The 20,760-nt window shown below is 37.7% G+C and overlaps 1 protein-coding gene across 2 annotated transcripts in view; it reads left to right on the forward strand.

Annotated features, from left to right (window-relative positions):
* The first annotated feature begins 8,916 nt into the window (after nucleotides 1–8,916).
* LOC131078497 (E3 ubiquitin-protein ligase listerin) overlaps nucleotides 8,917–20,760 on the forward strand; it is a 101,168-nt gene continuing 89,324 nt past the window's right edge. For both annotated transcript variants that reach the window (XM_058016219.2, XM_058016220.2), the window contains exon 1: nucleotides 8,917–9,148. In XM_058016219.2, the coding sequence (XP_057872202.2) occupies nucleotides 9,093–9,148 (56 nt within the window). In that variant the 5' untranslated portion in view covers nucleotides 8,917–9,092. The remainder of the gene's footprint in view (nucleotides 9,149–20,760) is intronic.

Here is a 20,760-nt window from a genome sequence, read left to right on the forward strand (position 1 = left end):
TGTAACATTAAATGTACATAAAGTTATTAGCTAGGGTAGTGATACTTAGTTGCCCGTGGAATGTTGTTTTCCACCATTCAACTATTCTGGGGAGAGGTTGATTATTCCCTCCCCATTTTGCAAAGAGTCTGTGCCCTCTGCAATAATTACTTAATTCCATGGCTTCCCTGGGAATCGAAATCTTGATACAATCCAGGTTGGGATTTATCAATGTTAGGGCACCCTCGCTCCTTGTTGCTTTGATAACATTCTTGCTTTCATGGTGGAGCGAGTTCCCCATCCTCGAAGCTAACTTTGAGTTAATTAGATTAGGGCCATGGTAAGGTATTGCCCTTCCTCCATCCTTGGCAGGTCCTCTATAACCCTCCACTCGATAGGTATGTGGGCAAGATATATGTTGTGGCTTTTGAAGGGGTTGGCCAGGACTAGAAGCAGTTGATCAAAATCCCAGTGGTATGCGACTTGCATTGGTGGCACAACCAAGGATTCGTGAGGTGATGGGGATCACCCACACATTTGACCACTCCAGAGAAGCCCTAGCCTCCCTTTTTTCCACCCTAGCAGCTCTTCTGCCCTTCACCAATTGCCACATTTGGTTTTGTGAAGACGGTTCCCTATCAGGTGGAGGTCTTCCAACAAGGCTGCAACCCTTGCCCTAATGAGAATTATGATCGCCGAGGTGCAGATGCCGATATGGAAAGCTCATAGCATGCAAAGGGCTCGACATTGGGGGGATGAGGCGGTGTCTGATCTGCTCCCTCCAAATGATCCTTTTGGCGCTTGAGCAAGGCATGTACCGCAATGGGTTTTTCAGGAGGGCAAATGGGTTGATGTTTTGGCTTCGCCTGCTCGTTTTTCAGAGGATAAAGCATTTCAGTTTGGTTTCCCTTCTTTTACATATTTCAGAGGGTTTTTCCGGCGATGTCAAAATCAGGCTCGAAATCTGGGGGCATGGCAAAAGGGCAAACAAAATTGGAGGGTTTCTAAAAATAAGGCTCCGAGTTATCTGGCAAATGCCTCTATGAAATTGTCAAAGGATTCGGGGTCATTTGCAGAGTTCAAATTTGCCCTCGCAGCCTGCTCCGATTCCGATTTCATTGATTGATGCCTCAGATGTCGTTTTGGGGAAAAAGCTCTAGATCTTCAAACTTTAGCGGTTGTGATTCAGGTTTGGGGAGATCCTATGCCTCTGTCCAAGCTTCACTATAAAATTCATGCACATTGGTATGGCACTTTGTACTTTCATGTTCTTTCTGCAAGCTCGTTTATTGTTGTGTTCGATTCTGCATCTGCTAGGGATAAGGCTTTATGCAGTCCATTTTTTTGGCTTGGAAAAAACCTGATTTTTGTGGAAAGTTGGAAACCCTTTCTGGCAACATCTAGGGTTGGCCCAAAACAGGTCCCAATGTGGTTTAAACTTCCACTTTTACCATCTGAATTTATCAAATTTGACATATTAACAAGAATTGGGGATTCGTTGGGTAAATTTTTGATGTCTTGTTCATTGTTTGAGGATGGGGCATTGGTTGTCAAAATTTGTGTTTTAACTTGCCCTAAAATTCCTTCGCCAAAGTTCTGCAATATTCGGTCTCCTTTTGGTTTGTGGCGTCAAAATTTGGTTAGGGACTCTGGGGTTTTTGGTTGCTCTGTTGTAGTTATGGATTCTCCAATGTTTTTCCACATGAAATCCATTCATTTTGGCTAAGAGGGAGTTGAATCTCTGTTTGTTGAGAATGTAGAAGTTCTTACCTGGAATAAAATCCATCTGTCTGGTTCTGCTGTTAAGCCTACTTCCCTCGTGAATAAAACTTTCACTCCTATGGATACTGCAGTGGCTCTTAATAATTTTGCTCCTCCCCCGAGGATTGGACGATCAAATGTTCTTCCTCTGAAAAAACCTAATGTCACTATAAATACAGGATTACCCTTTGAGCCTGTGGTTGACATGGGAAATATGTTAGGGGCTGAATCACATATCCCGAGTGTTTTTCATAAAGATATAGGTGCTGAAACTACTTCAGATGGGGGGATTTTATTAGAACCTGCATCACAAGTACCTGAGATTTTGTTAGAAAATGTTAATCCTGTGGAGATTGATGTTATTCCAGATGATCTTCTCATTGCTTAGGTTCAGAATTTAGTTAATACTAATAAGGTTGTTCTTGATTCTCCTTTAGCCAATAAGGTAGTCTCTTCTATCTCAGTTGACTTGGGCATTTTGGAGAATGACTTGGCTGCTTTTCCCACCAATAACTCTTTTGAGCTTCTTGATAGGGATAAGGCATTGGTGGCTTCAAGACTTGTGTCACCTCTGGCTCCCGTGGTCTCAGATAAGGAGGAGATTATGATAGATAAGGCCATCATGGCGGTTACTCCTGGGCTTCCTTTGGTACAAACTCCTCTTCTCCCTTCCTCACCCTTATCTACTCTAGGGAAGAGGGGGCGTAAGCCCAAGCATATTAAGACCAAATTAGAAATTGATGCAGGAATCCAATCAACTATTTTATCTTCCTTGGAGACTTCGAAAAAGAAAAGATCAAAGAAACCCTTTAGTCCACCTCTTACAAGAGCTCTAGCTACTAAACGTAGTCTACATAAGGTTTTTTTTGTAGGGTTGGTTTCTCCAGTTTCTTTGAATGCTTTGTGGGGAGTTGAAGCTTCCCCTCAGGGCCAATGAAGATAATATCCTGGAATGTTAGGGGCTTAAACGCCCCTAACAAACGACGTATGATTAAGTCACAATTGGACTTAATGAAGTGTGATTTGGTGTTGTTGCAAGAAACTAAGCTAAATCTACAGTTGGCGGATAGGTTATTTTCTTCTTGGAAATTATGGAATTTTTTCTCATCTCCCTCTTCAAGTGCGTCGGGTGGGTTGGTAGTTATTTGGAGAGATTCTGTTGTTCAATTCTCATTAATTACCTCATCATCTAATTGGATGCTTGGGATAGTTAAGAGTAGATCGTCAAATTTAAAGTTTTGGCTATTTAATGTTTATGGACCTTCTGGGGTTCTAGAAAAAAGAATGCTTTGGAATTTCTTGGTTTCTCTTGCTACTACTCTGTGGAATGTTTTTCTAATTTTTGGGGGAGATTTCATTGCAATTACTTGTTTGGATGAAAAGGTTGGGGGTATCATCCTTAAAAAACATGCTATTTCAGACTTTTGCAACTTCATTCATTCCTTGAGTTTAGTTGATTGTAAACCTCTTAATGGTTCATTTACATGGACTAATATGCGAAGGGACTTTTGTCAAATTTCGGAAAGGTTGGATCATTTTATGGTTTCAAATAATTGGTTTAGTTCGGGGCAGGATTTTGTATCCTCAATTCTCCCCTTAACTGGTTCTGATCATTTCCCTATTCAGTTTGATATTTTCGAGGATAGGGCTCCTAGAAAGTGACCTTTCAAGTTTGAGCCAATGTGGTTTAGGGATCAATCTTTTTTGCCTTCCTTAAAATGTTGGTGGAATTCAGCCCTTTTTTTTCTGGGTCTAGGATGTTTCAACTAGTTAAGAAGTTGGGTTTTTTGAAGTCAAGAATAAAGGATTGGAATGTGCGGCATTTTAAGAATGTTTTTGGTGAAAAGGCTAGGATCCAGGAGGAAATTGAGCAACTTAATAAGAAAATTGTTGCTGCAAGTATGTCTTCTACAATGTATGATGAGCTTAAGGTGTTGAACATACAACTGAGTGAGACTCTGGCTAGGGAAGAATCTTATTGGAGGCAGAAGTCTAGGGATCTTTGGCTTTTTGAAGGTGATCGAAATACCAAATTCTTTCATTCCTCCTCTAAGCTCAAGAGACTTCGTAATCGAATCTCTTGTATTATTGACTCTAATAGTAATACTCTGATAGATGAAGACGAAATAGCTACCGAAGCTGTTAGATTTTTTAAATCTCTTCTCTCAACAGAGCCGGTGGTGGTTGATGATGAGTTTGTAAATTTGATCCCTCCTTTAGTCTCTCGAGAAGATAATAAGATGTTGATGGCCCCCATTTTCGTTAGCTGAATTGAAAGAGATAGTCTTTTCCATGCACTTGGAAAAGGCGTCGGGGCCGTATGGATTTACAGCATTATTCTTCCAGAAATGTTGGGACTTTATAGGGAAAGATGTGTTGTTAGCCTTGGAGGAGTCTAGAAGGAATAGGGCGATTCTAAGGGAAATTAATACTACTCTTATTGCTATTATCCCGAAAGTAGATAACCCTACCTCTTTTTCGGACTTTCATCCAATTGCCTTGTGTACCACCTTATACAAAATCTTTACTAAGGCAATTTCGGTTAGATTATCTAAACTCCTTCCTCGGATAATTTCGTTAGAGCAGGGTGGGTTTGTGTCTAGACGGGAAACTCCTGAAGGTGCCATTGTAGCTCATGAAATCCTGCACTCCATATCTCAACAAAAGGTATCAGCAATGATTCTTAAACTAGACATGCTTAAAGTGTATGATCATGTTAATTGGCAGTCCTTGCTTGTTGTCTTGAGCCGATTAGGGTTTTCACAATGTTGGGTTAAGTGGGTCTTTTCATATATATCCTCTTATCGCTTCTCAGTATTGATTAATGGGTCTCCCTCGGGCTTTTTTGCTTCCTCCTGCGGAATTAGGCAAGGAGATCCCTTATCTCCTTTTTTGTTTATTATTTTGGTGGAAGCATTAAGTAGGGCTATATCTAATGCTACGACATCGGGATTATGGTCAGGTATCAGAGTAGATGGCCTCCCTTCTTCACAATCTCATTGCTTATTCGCTGATGATACACTTTTGTTTGGGGAGGCCTCTATGAGGGAAGCTCGAGTTATTAAGAAAATTATCTCTGACTATTCAACCTTTTATGGTCAAAAGGTTAACAAGCAGAATTCCAAAATCTTTTTTGTGAATGTCCCCAATTTAGTTTGGGACAATCTTGCCCACTTTTGGAGTTTTCAAGTTGGGTCTTTCCCCTGTATGTATTTAGGCATTCCTTTCTTTCTGGGTGCAGATAAGATCTCTTTTTGGGATAAAGTTGTCCGTTCTATCACCTCCAGAATTTCCTCCTGGAATCATAAGTGGCTAATAATGGCTGGCAAGATCCTTCTAATCAAATCAATTTTGAATGCCATACCTACATATCTCATGTCTATCCTACAGGCTCCCTCTCAAATCGTTAAGAGGATTAAGATTTCCCTCAGGTCCTTCCTTTCGAATGATAATCTAGGTGGGAAACATAAGATTCCTCTTCTTGCTTGGGATAAAGTTTGTCATCCCAAGGAGCTGGGGGGTGCGGGTATTCGTGATCTAGTTATTCAAAATAAGGCATTGGGGGCTAAACTAATTTGAAAGTTATATGCAGCCCCCCGTAGTAAATGGGCCTTCGTCATGCTTGCTAAGTATTTAAGTGGAGCACCCAGGGAAAGGATTTTTACTGCAACATCCCTTCCGAGGGGCTCTGTGTTCTGGAATTTTCTGATTTCTTGTAGGGAGGTGATTCTGCCACATTTATCTTGGGTTGTCCATAATGGGAGAAAGACCCATTTTTGGGATGAAGTTTGGAACGGGCATCCTTCTCTCTCAACTATCAGTGATTGGTCCCCTTTGCCAGATATCCTCTCAAGCCTTTGGGGACCTTTTGTTGCAGACTATTTTACCATTGACACCTCAAGTCCATGTGTTAGTGGCCAAATGGTAGGATATCCCTCCTCTGGCTATTAATATTGATATCGTTTTAGCTTTTGTAGAAGAACTTCGTAAGAGACCTCTAGTTTTCCATAATAAGGAGGATTCTTTGGTTTGGGTTAAAAATGCTGCAGGCTCCTATTCGGTAAAAGAGGGGTATAATTCTTTGATCCAGACCCCTGTATCTTTTTGCTGGCCTACTAAGCTATTCTGACATTCTGCTTGTCTTCCAAAAGCAGGGGCTTTTGCTTGGCTGGTAGTCCAAGATAAAATCCTCACTGGAATGCAATTGGATAGGCTTGGGATTACGACAGTGTTTCCTTGTGTCTTCTGTGGTTATTGTATGGAATTGGTTGATCACCTTGTCCTGCTATGTCCCTTTGCCTCTGAATGTTGGTATTGGTTGTTTGGTATGTTAGGGTGGTCTTCTGCTCTCTACTCAAGTCTTCTTTCACAATTTCGATCTTGGCTCTTGTTGTTTCTTGCTTCGTTCTATTCATCTATTTGGATAGTTGCTCCATCTTTGGTGATTTGGAATCTTTGGCTTGAAAGGAATTCAAGAATCTTCAATAATAAGTCTACATCTTTGGAAGACATTATTGGTAAAATCCAAGCCTCCATTAGTGAAGTGGTGCTTTCTTTCATTCACAAAAATTTAGATCATCTTACAACCTTTTCCCATTGGGATAACTGGGTTACTTGGAGATGGCCCTCACTTCATTCAATGCCTTCTCATGGGGTTATATCATATGCTTTTTCTTCGCGTCTTAAGCACAAGATGGCTAAGTGGAGTTCTCCCCCTTTTCCTTCTTTCAAACTTCAGTTTGATGGGGCCTCTGAGGGAAATTGGGGGAAGTCTGGGATTGGGGTAATTATCTTTGATCATTCTTCAAAAATCATCAAGGCAGTTGGTAAATATATTGGCTATGGCACTAATAACATGGCTGAATTTCAGGCTCTATCCTTTCGACTTGATCTTGCTCATTCTCTTAGCATCAAGGATATTGTTATTGAAGGAGATTCAATGCTGGTCTGTCAGGCGGTTGCTACCAAAAAGTGTTTCTCTTGGCACCTGCAGTACCTTTTGGAGCACATTCTTCTCCAACTTAATGGTTTTTCCACTTTCTTGATTTCACACTGTTTTAGAGAGATGAATGTGTTTGCTGATTTTTTTGCAAATAAGGTTGTTAGTGAAGGTGTAGATTATATAGAACTTGCTCCTTTGGACTTTCCTATCTCCTACATGAAACTTCTATCTTAATAGTCCTTCTTGGTCTGGTTGTTCTTTCGTAAGTGCCTGTAATGAGGGTGTTCGCCTTTGGGGCAATACCATTGTTATTGTCATTTATTGGGAGAATCTCCTCATTATGAATGGAGATTTTTGTTGTTATCTTTGGAGAATCTCCTCGCCTCATGGGGAGTTTACTTCTTTGAATGGCTACAAGGGGGGTGTTGTCTTGCCTTATGACAACATCTCTGTTTTAGTCATTCCTGGTAGTAGAGCCTTATTAAGGAAGGAGGATGGAGGGGCATTTTAGGCTCAACTGACACTTATTTGATAGTGTTTAGGGGCTAGGGTGTTTCTCATGTTTGCTCTATGATCATATTTTTAGTTTCGGATACCCCTGTTGAGGGATATTCTCATTCTTCTATTGGTATTTGGTGATTGCCTTTTGGTCTTACCTTATCTATCAACATGTGGTATATTGGTTGGCATTTAGGGTGGCCGTGATCATTTGGGTTTTGTGTCATTTTGTTCCCAATTGGACAGGGAAGGGATGCTCTATGTACGACCGACAGATTTGGTAATTATTGGTTTTTGCTTGGCAGTGTTTGGGCTTACCACCGTGGCAGTTGATTACCCCGATTTTTCTTGGACTGATTTGGTATTGAATTCTATGCTACTCATTATGTTTCGTGGACGAGTTTGGGTATTTAAGCTTGGATGCTCTGCTTGTTTTGCCAATCATTTCTCCCTGCAGATAGAGGTGGGTGATCTTGTCATGAGTTTTTGTTTTCACGTTTTGGTGCATTGTTCCATCGGATGAATCATTATGCTTCGTGGGTGTTGTGCTGGTTAGTCATTTGCTTTACTGATTGGGTTTGCTGTGAGTTATGCGAAGTTTCCATAATTTGTATGTGATCTCGGGCTGGGCATTTTCTCTTATGATGACCTGTTAATCATATAGTGACTATCCCCTTCTTTGTTATATATTCTGGATAGGTGCTTAGGTATGTCACAAATTCGTCTGTTTCTTTTCTTTGGTATGAAATGCTTGGTAGTATGTGGAATTTCTTGGGTAGAGTTGGTGGGTGGTGGTTTTTTCTGAGGAATTGGAAAGTGCAGTTTGTTTGGTGGGGTAGATGGCTCCTTATTATGTTGTTACTGGCATGGCTGATGCTTTGGATTATTGTATGGATTGGTTTCACCCTATTTCATGAAGGTTGTCTCCATCTTCCTCTACTTCTTATATGGATAGGACTATGTATGCTAACCATTTTCATATTGTCAGGTTTACTTTTCCTTGGTTCCCTTTTGGCTGTGTTTTTTGTTCTTTGCAGGACTTTGGACTCATGTGGTACATAAGTAGATTGTTGTTTTGGTGCTGGCACTAATCTTGATTGCATTTTTGGGATGATATCCTCTCCACTGGACCACTAGTTCATACAAGTTTTTTAAAGCTTCCTTTCTATCTAATGTAATCAGGGTATTTTGGGCTGCCTATGGGCTATTGTAATGGGTAGATAGGCTGATGTTTTCAAGCAATACTGAAGGGTTTTCTTACTGGTTCTTTCCCCTCAGTGCTCATTGAACCAAACACCATGTAAAAAAAATATATATATAAAATTTTAATATAATTTTAGTGGACCATCCACTTTTATCAAAAAATAAAAATAAAATAAAAAGATAAATTAAAAAAAAAAAATGAATAAAAAAATAAAAATAAAAAATCATTTATTCCAATTAAATTGATAAGAGACATAAAATTAATTAAATTTGATCAATTTATACATTAAAATACATTAAATTAAGCATTAAAATAACATGATAAAAATAAATAGAAAAAAATATATACACTTTTATCCTTTAAAAAATCTAAAAATAAATTTAAAAAATGTGATTAATTTAATAATTGAAAGTGAAAGTAATTATATTTCTAAAACAAACCCTTTTAATAGTTGAAAATAAAGGTCATTGCATATCCCAAAACAAAAAACCTTTTAATAATATGCCAGAATTTGTGTAACCCCGTAATGGAAAATGTAACCCGGGTTAAATCAGGGGAGAGGGTTGAAAGAAAAATTCAATTCGTATTGCATCACAGAGGGTAGCAGCAGAGAAACTGTTGGAGCATAAAAGCCTAACCACTGTAGTGACCAAAATAAAACCATCTCTGATCCAGCCAAAATAATAAGAAAAGATCAAATCAGCGGCCATGGGCAAACAGAAGGGTGATGGCTCGCGCAGTAAAAATCGTCCGTCGAACAGCAAGTAAGTTAATAATATATTTTTTTCTCTTCCTGTTTTTCTCTCTTTAAAGTTTTAAACAAACTAATGCAAATCCTTTATCTTAGTCAAATTCTGACAAGCCTACCGTTCATATCGATGCGCGCTATAAGCATGAATATCAGAGAATTTCGCTAGCCTTGTGAATTATTAACATTGAGATTACCATTGCTTTTTTTCTTTTTCTTTTCTTCTTTCCTTCTATTCTAAATCTGGGACAAAGAGCTGTAAGTTGTTTCAAACATTCAATCAACATAAATTGGAAAAAAAAGGTTTGGATTTTATATTTGGATGCCTTCTGGTGTAGAGAAACAAACGAAAATGGACTTGCAGGTTTTTCTGGGTCTAATTACGGCGAATCAGGATAACATGTAGACTTAACGGCGTCTTTGTTTTTCTTAACCTGTATTTTTCGTTAAAGTTAATTTCACTTCATTAAAAATACGTTGTGAATTATACTCCTGCTTGTTTGCGTGTTATCGTTTTAGAACATTGTTAAAGTTGAATTTTAGTGAAATTGAATTATAAAGCATGATTCTTCCTCAAATGTAAGATGTCCCTGGAATCTTATTATCCTTAGTTTATCACATTTATTAGCCAACATCTCCCTACTGCAATAAGGCAGCCTGGTCCTCCACCAGGCTTTTGGCAAGGTTGTCGTGTTACCCATACAGTTTATTGCATTTTTGGCCAGCATCTCCCCATTGCAATAAGGCAGCCTGGTCCTCCACCAGGCATTTGGCAAGGTTGCGGCGTTACCATTATGGTGTACTTCTGAGTGTGGTAAATGTTTACGGTTTTAAGATTGTGGTTGAAGCAAACCCATATCGCATCATAGGCAGTCTGTAACCACACTCGAGATTTAACAATAAAAAATACTTTGTAGCCACAAGAGAGGTTCTTATCTCAACTAATCCATAATTGCATCACAGAAGAAACTGTGAAATAAAGCTTCAGTCGAATCCAATGTGAACATTATGAGGTGGCTGCTAACTAAACTAGCATACAACTAGGAATAATACAACAGACTAGAATATAACTCCACAGGGTAACAGAAACATACAATTAAATGACAAAAATGTTGGTGTTCGAAATAAGCCACACCCGGACCGACGATGGACTGGTCCAAGAGGGGCCAGTGGCTTAGTGGTAGAGCACTCCAGCAGCGTATGGAAGGTCCTAGGTTCGAGTCCTAGCTGGTCCATGTCTCAACATGGTATCAGAGCCAGGTCCAGGCTAGGAGCCCCAAGCACACGAGAGGTGTGGCTTAGGGGGGGTGTTGGTGTTGGAAATAAGCCACACCCGGACCGACGATGGACTGGTCCAAGAGGCGCCAGTGGCTCAGTGGTAGAGCACTCCAGCAGTGTATGGAAGGTCCTAGGTTCGAGTCCTAGCTGGTCCATGTCTCAACAAAAAATATTAAATAGTTGAGCAAGAAAAAAATGATAAAGCCTATAAAAACTGCAATTACCTACACAAACACTACAACCAACTGAAGTAAATTATATTTTGATACCATAACAGCTGCCATTCCTTGAATTGATTTCCTGCAAAGGAATTATAGAAGTAGATGTTCTAATGTGTCATTGGATGGGATACCTTTTTAATACTTTATTCCTCAATTATTATTTTCGGTGACCAATATGTATTTTGGAACCATGAGAACATGACCTTCATTACCTAAAAGGCAAGAGGTATCATTGTACACACCTTATTCATCTTACAAGGTCCAATCTTATTCATTTTAAGTTTGTTGTACACACCTTTTGGGAACCTCTTCTTGCATAAATGTCAAGTCTCTGACTTTAAAGACTTTTTCCCTGTGCTTCTGATCAGCATACTGTTTATATTTGTGCCTACTTTCTTCCAACCTTCTATTTATCTCCATGTGTACATCATGCATGGCTTGGGCACAATTCTCACTTTCAGCACTCCTAGTGTGTAATGTCCCCTTGATCAGCATACTGTTTATATTTGTGCCTACTTTCGTCCAACCTTCTATTTATCTCCATGTGTATGTCATGCATGGCTTGGGCACACTTCTCAGCTTCAGCACTCCTAGTGTGTAATGTCCCCCTATTGGGATATTCGTATTATTTTATCCAAGCACCTTGTATATGCACAGGTCTGCTGTTTATATCAATCTGATCTGCTGCCTATACTCAGATGTATATATGTGTATGAGAATCCTTTCTATTCCATCAGATCTGATTCTCTGGTTATTGATTCAACGTTTCCTCTTCTTTTCTTTCAATGCCTGCTTGATTATTGTTTGCAGATTTGTATTTGTATTTGTGTTCTGATCACTTTGATAAATGTTCATATCATTCTTCCAGATTTTCTTATAATTCTGATTTAGGTTTGCTCCTAAATTTGTTTTTAATGCTTCAGATGTTTTGTTCTATTCCCTGGATTCTTCCTTCTCAAATGAAAACTTCTCCCCTTTATATCCTCCAATATGAGGGAGAGTCACACCTCTTCATAATGGTCACAACCTTTCACAATTACCACCCTTCGAAAGAGTCACAACCCTTAATCATTGCTGCCCCGTTGAAAGACTCACTTCCTTATCTTCTTCCCATAAATGCTTCCTTAATTCCTTTGCTCCCTTCTTTCTTCCTTCATCCCTTTTCTCCCCAAATGAAGTTCTCTTTTCTCCCTTTTATATCTAATGTTTGAGGGAGTCACAACTTTTCATTTCATGCTTTTTGACCATTCATTAAACAACTAAATTTTAATTATATTAAATTTTATTTTTATCATTTTATATTTTATTTATTATTTTTATTTATCAATAAATCCTATTTCAACAAGGGGATAATTACAGTCCACCCTTCCCAAATTGCTTGTCCTCAAGCAATTTAGGTTTCTAAGAACTGTATAAATCAACCCTTGGAGATTGGTATTTCTTCTTTGATTTGGTTGACCCAACGCTTGCACCATAAATCCTATTTCAACAAGGGGATATTACAGTCCACCCTTCCCAAAAGTGCTTGTCCTCAAGCAATGTAGGTTTCTAAGAACTGAATAAATCAACCCCTGGAGATTGGTATTTCTTCTTCGACTTGGTTGACCCAACGCTTGCACCATACCATAGATATCTCTTTGCGTTAAAGCATGGGTGATCTTAGCATATATTAAGATGAGGATTAGAAGCATGCCACATATCTATTACCCTAAATTCAATGTTCTTTCCTAAATGAATTCCTATCCCTTTTGGTTCGCTTTTGTTATTCTCAAAATAGAATCTCATAATGATAGGAATATGCTTATAGCAATCATAGATACTCATGGAGTAGACATACCAAACACAAAGTATACACATAAAAACACAAAGCATACACATGAAGACACAAAGTATACACGTGAACATAAGAAATAATGAGCATCTAGTGAATAAGCAAATTATGATAGACATTATGACTAGCTAATTATCCTATAACCAATCATTGCTTAGTTCAGTAGGAAACTCGAAAGGGCGCCAGTAAACTGCTCAACCTAACTAAGGTCGAGAGCATGTCACATCCAAATCATGGCCTTTTGCCTCACATCACACAAGCGGCAGGAACATCCAACTATGACCAGTTCCATGCCTTGGGGATATCAATTCATCACTTGGCTAACAAGAGGTAGGAATGTCCAACTATGACCAATTCCATCCCTTGGGGTAATCAATTCATCACTTGGTCCACAAGAGGCAGGAATGTCCAACTATGACCAATTCCATCCCTTGGGGTAATCAATTTATCACTTGGCCTTCAAGAGGCAGGAATGTCCAACTATGACCAATTCCGTCTCTTGGGGTAATCAATTCATCACTTGGCCTGTAAGAGGCAGGAATGTCCAATTTATTTCTAGATCTCGAGGACACAAAGGTGTCATAACCACTAAATTTGTTCCCCCACAAAGCTCCATTTGTTCTCCCTTCTTCCTTTGATTGGATGACTTTAAGATCTCCTTTATCGTGCCTTATTTTCTTGTTTAGGTTTTCTACTCCCCTTTTTCCTCTTTCTTTATTGGATATTGCTTCTATAGTATGGTCTTGGCTTCTTTTCCCACATATATGCATTGGTTCCCATTTTTCTTTACATTTGAAACACAAGTTTTTCTTTTTGAGGTCTTTTAGATTACAAATGTGTCCATGTCTCCATTCATCTTTGCATTTGTAGCACACCTTTTTCTCTCTACCCTTGTCTTGGTCACAAATATGCCCATGCCTCCATTTTCCTTTGCATTGGAAGCTTAAGTTCTTGCTTCTTAAGTCATCACGGTCATCTCTAGAGATAAAGGTTCTCTTATGCCCTTCCTTATCATAGAAAGTTGTCTTTTGATATTGTGTGTTTAAAGTATTCCTTGTCCCTTGTTTGGGCAGCATCAAGCCGAGTGGCTTTAAGGATTGCTTCTTGGAGTGTAGGAGGATTCAAGGCACTTACTGCCCTTGGGTTGTATCTGTCAATCCTTCTATGAATAGGTAAATAAGTCTTTCCTCGGATATTCTGGGGACCATAACAGCTAATCTTTGCAATTCTATGATGTAGTCCTCAAGAGTTCCTTTTTGGCTTATTTGGGTTAGTTCCTTGAAATGCTTTTGAGAGTGAGCTTGGTCAAATCTTTCAATAAGTCTTTTCTTGAAAGCTTCATAGGTTTTTATATTTTTATGGTCTTGAGTGACTAGGCCATGATGCCACCATTCATGTGCCATTCCATCTAGGTGTGGTATGGCAAATGTAATGGCATCCTTTTCTGTCATAGAACAAAGGGTGAGGTATTTTTCTAGTTTTTGAATCCATGAATGAGCTGTGAGCTTTCCAGATCCATCAAAGTTGGGGATGGTCATTTTCCCCACTCTGTGTTGCATTTCTAGATTATTTTGTGTTCTTCTTTTCCTATGGTTTCTCCTTGCATTAGCTTCACAAAACTCAGAAAAAGGGATACTCCTTTTTATTTCAGGTTCTAGTCTTGCATATTCTGCACCGAGTTCCCAGGTATTGTGGGTATTTGTTTCTTCACTTCCTCTTGATGGTTCCTCCCTAAATAGGAAAGTTGGTCCGTTTGTCCTTGGGTTGACTCCCGGGTGGTCCTATCATGACTTTCTGATTGACTAGGGGTGTTTTCCCTCTCATTTCATGGGTTTGCCCTAAGGTCACTTATGGTTGCTGTTATGTTTTGTAGGGCTTGAGCAGTTTGTTCCATAAAGGTTCTAAACTCTTGTTCCATTTGTTCCTTTCTTTTGCTGGGTTGGGCTATTGTAACTTCCTTCCTTTCCCTTCCTATAGCCCTTAAAGCTCGTTGACTTAATTGCATCAACTATTTTCCCTCAGGCTGGCAGGAACATGGTCTAATACCGCTTGTAGTGTTCCCAATTGGGAGATTCCTATATTTTTATCCAAGCACCTTGTAAATGCACAGGTCTGCTGTTTATATCAATCTGATCTGCTGCCTATACTCAGATGTATATATGTGTATGAGAACCCTTTCTATTCCATCAGGTCTGATTCTCTGGTTATTGATTCAATGTTTCCTCTTCTTTTCCTTCAATGCCTGCTTGATTATTGTTTGCAGATTTGTATTTGTGTTTTGATCTCTTTGATAAATGTTCATATCATTCTAGATTTTCTTATAATTCTGATTTAGGTCTGCTCCTAAATCTGTTTCTAATGCTTAGATGTTTTGTTCTATTCCCTGGAACATTTCTTCTCAAATGAATACTTCTCCCCTTTATATCCTCCAATGTGAGGGAGAGTCACACCTCTTCATAATGGTCACAACCTTTCACAATTACCATCCTTTGAAAGAGTCACAATTCTTCATCATTGCTGCCCCTTTTGAAAGAGTCACTTCCTTATCTTCTTCCCATAAATGCTTCTTAAATTCCTTTGCTCCCTTCTTTCTTCCTTCATCCCTTTTCTCCCCAAAAGAAGTTCTCTTCTCTCCCTTTTATATCTAATGTTTGAGGGAGTCACAACTTTTCATGTCATGCCTTTTGACCATTCATTAAACAACTAAATTATAATTATATTAAATTTTATTTTTATCCTTTCATATTTTATTTATTATTATTTATTAATAAATCCTTTTTCAACAAGGGGACATTACATAGTGATTTCAGCTGTCCTCCTTAACTCACAAACTCCTCTAGTGTAATGTCCCCTAATTTGTTACGCTTTAATTTAACCTAAATTTGGCCAAATCTATAAATAATTAATTAGGTTTATATAGGTGTACCTTTGCATACTGTTTTCATGCAACAAAATTAGAGAACTTATATGAAATAATACTTAAAACTGAAATATGAATTATATTAAATGATATCAAATCTGCTACATTAATGACTGTTAGAATTATAATTGTTGAATATAATTAGATTATTATATTTCCTAGATGAGATTAGATTATTATATAAAGTCAGTTACTAATCGATTCCTTTAGTCCATTAGTTGGATGGGGTGTCCAAGAAACCATCCCTCCTAGGCCCAAGGGCAGAATACCATATCCCCCTTGGCTCCATATGGCAGGTGTTAGGCATCCATCATGGAGTGGTGTACCTAGCGAGGTGTTCTATCGCCGTTCCCCCTCATCACAACTCCATCCCTCCTAGGCCCAAGGGCAGAATGCAATATTCCCCTTGGCTCCATAGGGCAAGTGTTAGGCATCCATCATGGAGTGGTGTATCTAGTGAGGTGTTCTATCGCCATTCCTCCTTATCACAACCACCTCCTCTCTTAAGCCCAAGAGCAGATGCTTCATCCCTCTTGGCTCCATGTGGCAGGGGTTAGGCATCCACTATGGAGTGGTGTACCTAAGAGAGGGTCCCTCATATGCAATGAACCAATTATGATATTCTAATGAAGTCATATTTGTTATCCAGTTCAACTAATTATGATAATCAATTGTATTTGACATAGTTATTATATTTCCATCATATCACATTGCCTTAGTGTCTTATATCAGTTTGTTAACAGTTCTTTCTGTTAGTATTACTTTAAATCAGAATTATTCATTAATTGTCGATGCTGCATCTTATATTATTAGCATTGCACAGTATTATAGCAATTTATTACAAACTGAATTTGATTGCCTTATTCCTTTTGGATTCATTAACAAATGTATATCTATATGTATTATGTTTAAATGTTTAACAGTGCTGTTCTGTATAATCATTTCAATACTGTTTGAATAATTATATATAATTTGCTTCCCAACTTAATATCATATAAATTACACCCTTTTGATTACAGCAGTTATATTTAATGACATGCAAATAAGATTTTAATATATATAAATTGCTGACTGGTTATATTCTAATATTAAATCAGAAGTCAGTCTCATACATACCTATCGCTGCTGGCTCTATTTCCTTATCCCTGGTGGCAGCCTTGAAGATTCCTTGCTTTTTTCTTTCCTTTCTAGCAGACCCCGATTTTCTGTTCTTTCTATCCTTGCTGGCAGTTTCTATATCTTCTTCAGCACGTATTCCCAAACCCTGGGAATGCTCACATCTCCCTTTATTTCCTCCTTCCTTACCTTCTAACCCCCCTCCCAAGAAGTATCGGGCTTCTATTAAAAATGGTAAGAGGGTTTCCTTTGGGTAGGGACGTGGCTGTATTGAAAGTCACGTCCTCCCCCTTAATGGCTGCTTGTGAAATTTATTTGATTAATATTCATTTTGTTTTTGGTTAATATTTTTTATTAATTAACATGGGAGGCTCATATAAATATTTATTTATTATTCTTAAATTAGTGTATGGAATCAGTAAATATAATCAAGATATTTCTTCATAAATAAATTATGAAGAGATATAACACAAAATAGGGATTATGACAAACATTTAATACATCAACATGAATGTATATGAAAATAATTATGGATTGGAATTTGAACCATTGTATTCACAATTTATGATTTTTTTAATTATATTTTAATTTAGTTTTTTTATATTTTAATTTTATTATTATTATTATTCATTATTAAATTCTATTTCAAAGTGGAGACATTACATCTAGGGTTGCTGCCATACACAATTTGAAATGGACTCATACCTGTATTTCTGTTAATATAATCATTATAGGCGAATTCAGCTTGTGCCAAGGCTAAATTTTATGAAAAATTAATTTCTCAAATAACCGATGTATTAACAAAGGAGACAAAGGCTCCTTAAATAGAGATTACAAGACAATGTTTCTAAAAAGAAACAATCGTTAACAGGAGTTACAAGTAACGCTAAAAATAGAGACTACCTGACTAACTCTAAGACTCTAAATAAAATTTAAGATGACAACTAAGTTGACAAATAAGATGACCATTATAGAATAAATATAATTATATTTTAATACCCTCCCTAATGGTCATCGTACTCAATACCCTACAGAAGACATTGCAGGTCTTTTGATCACAAATGCAAAGAAAGCTGCCCCTTCTCTTCAGAACACTTTGCTGCTGCAGAAACCCTCCCAGGATCTGCAAAATGTTAATGACCAAGAGAAGTAGAATTGTCCAACCTGATGTAATCCCACACACGAATTATAGAACTATCACACGCAAATTACTAAGCCTGAAACCACAATTTTGAGGAAAAATCAGCAAACCCTCTAAAGAGCGTTTTTTGACAAAAACCACAAAAACTTTGTAGATAAGCACTGAGCATTGTGTGCGCAAGCAACTCCAAAACAGATTGCAAGATACCATTGTTGCAGATGTTTGCCCAAATAACGCCAGATGCTATCGAAAACAAACTGCAACAAACTACAATTATTGTGGAAAAAACCATCAAACCCTAAAGCAGGAACCCTCCGAAAGAGAATTCACGATTTTTGACAACAAAATTGACAAACCCATAAATCTAAGGTTACAAATCATTGTTTTTGTGGAAAAAAAGGGTAAAACGCCAGAATAACAAAATCCTATGTAAACATTGCAAATTATAGATGATACACAATTTTTGAGGAATAAATCTTGAAAACCTACAAACAATTTTTTAGGAAAAAATCGTGAAAACCCACCAACAATTTTATAGAAAAAAAATCATGAAAACCCACCAACAATTTTATAGGAAAAAAATTGTGAAAACCCATACAAATAATTTTTGAGGAAAAATTATAAAAACCCATACAAGAAGATTTTTGAGGAAAAATTATAATAGCCCTCCCATGATTTTTTGTTGCGAAAAACCCAGAATAATTTTGTGGAAAAAAATTATAAAACCCTCGAAAATAATCTTTTTATTTTAGGGAAAAATAATTAAAACCCACAAATAATTTTTTTTAGGACAAAAAATTTATAAAAACCCAATTAAAAAAACTGGTCACAAATTTTTAAAGAACCCACGAAACCCTAGGTCGCATATAAAATCGCCCCCCCCCAAAATGTCATTGCGAATCTTTAGAACACAACACTCCGTCACGTTGAAGAATATCCTTCACACGTAGGTAGGAAACGAAACCCTAGCCGATGTTCAACACCCGTTGCGAGCAGAAACCAGGGAAAAATATTGCCGGAAAAAATCCCAACGCAGGTCCAAAAATCAGAGAAAAATCTGCTGAAATTTTTTTGCGCGAACTAAAAAAATCGTGCCGCTGTTAGAACGAAATCGCGACAAACATGGGCAAAATAAACGCAATGAAACACAGATGAACTGTGTTGGGTGCTGTAAAGAAAAACGGCGCCTAAAAAATCCGTCGCGCCCATCACCGCCTTCTTAGAGCGCGAACAAAAATGCAAAAAAAAAAACGCATTGTGCAGGCCAAAAAATCATGGTTTATAGAAAACACGATTTTCCTTGGCAAAAAAATGCGCTATAAAGCCACAAATTTTTTTAGCAAAAACAAAATACGCCTAGAAACCCTCAAACTCTAAAACACCCTCGAATCTTAAAAAAAACATTAATGTTTTTTTCATAAAAAAATCACTCAATTTTTTTTTTATTCCAGGTAGTGCGTCCACGAATTTTTATTAAAAATTTGTTAAATCCTAAAAAATCCCATTGACCTGCTTTGATACCGTGAAAAATTAATTGCTCAAATAATCGATGTATTAACAAAAGAGACGAAGGCTCCTTAAATAGAGATTACAAGATGATGTTTCTAAAAAGAAACAATCCTTAATTGGAGTTGCCACGAATTTTTATTAAAAAATTGGCCAAATCCTAAAAAATCCCATTGACCTACTTTGATACCATGAAAAATTAATTGCTCAAATAATCGATGTATTAACAAAGGAGATGAAGACTCCTTAAATAGAGATTACAAGATGATGTTTCTAAAAAGAAACAATCGTTAACAGGAGTTACAAGTAACGCTAAAAATTGAGACTACCTGACTAACTCTAAGACACTAAATAAAACTTAAGATGACAACTAAGATGACCATTTTAGAATAAATATAATATTATTTTAATATTCCATTGTTTAGATTTATCACTAACTATGCATCTCAGCCCAAGACTCTAGTTCACAACCTTGTTTTGCTCATCTGTTTGAGAGTGATAGGCTGAACCATAATATGGTCTTGTGCCCAATTTCTTTGATAGTGTTCTCCAGAAGTGCCCCTCAAACTTGGTATCTCTAATTGACACAATGCTAATAGGCAATCGATGTTTTGTTGTCATGAGTCTTTTTACATGCTATTAAGTGTGCAACTTTGAGAATCTATCTACAACTCGAAAAGTGGATTCATTACGTCACTGAGTTCGTGGTAAACTTTAGGACAAAATCCATGCTTAGTATGGTTTATTTGCAAGCTGTAGTGGCTGATAGAGTCCATTGTTCTGACTTTTGCCCTTTGTATGCTGGCATATTCTGCATCTTTCCACAAATTTCTTCACTCTGCATCTTTCCACAAGTTTCTTCACATCTTTGCTCATCCATGGCCAACAGTATGTGTCACTCAGCTGTGCCAAAGTCTTGTTGTATCCATAGTGACCAGCTAGATCACCACTGTGCATCTATTTCAAAAGATTCTCCCTCATGGAACCTTGGGGCATGCACAACCTCTTCCCCTTGAATAACAGACCATCTTGGATCATATACTTTAGCCATGGAGTTATATCAACACTCGTTAGGCTTGCACATGCTGTCCACGCTGTTCTGAAATCTGAGTCTTCTTCATAGAATTCTTTCATTTAGTCAAACCCAATGATTTCTACTTGGACCTTATTCATCACAAGAGCTCATCTACTCTAAGGCATCTGCCACTTTGTCAGATTTCCCATGCCTATGTTTTAATACAAAAGTGTAAATTTGAAGGAATTTTCCCTTAGTGTTCTTTTTATTCAATTTACCTTGGTTGTTTATATACTCCAATGTGTGATGATTAGCTATGAAACCCGGGGACGCGTCCCCTACCTGAAAACCCCCGTCCCAGTCCCGGGGACAAGCCCTAGATGTGGGGGACGTCCCAGCCGTCCCGGGGACGGCTAGACGTCCCCCACATCTAGGGCTAGGGAAAAATATTAAAAAAAAAAAAGTCGTATTTTCAATTTTTTAAAATTTTTTCTAACATGGGCCCTCTATATTGAAAAAATTTAAAAAACGACTATCGATTTTTTTATTATTGAATTTGAATAGTTATGAAATCAAAATACGACTATCTATATTTAATTA

This window comes from Cryptomeria japonica, chromosome 7 (assembly GCF_030272615.1).
Source record: "Cryptomeria japonica chromosome 7, Sugi_1.0, whole genome shotgun sequence".
Taxonomy (NCBI): domain Eukaryota; kingdom Viridiplantae; phylum Streptophyta; class Pinopsida; order Cupressales; family Cupressaceae; genus Cryptomeria; species Cryptomeria japonica.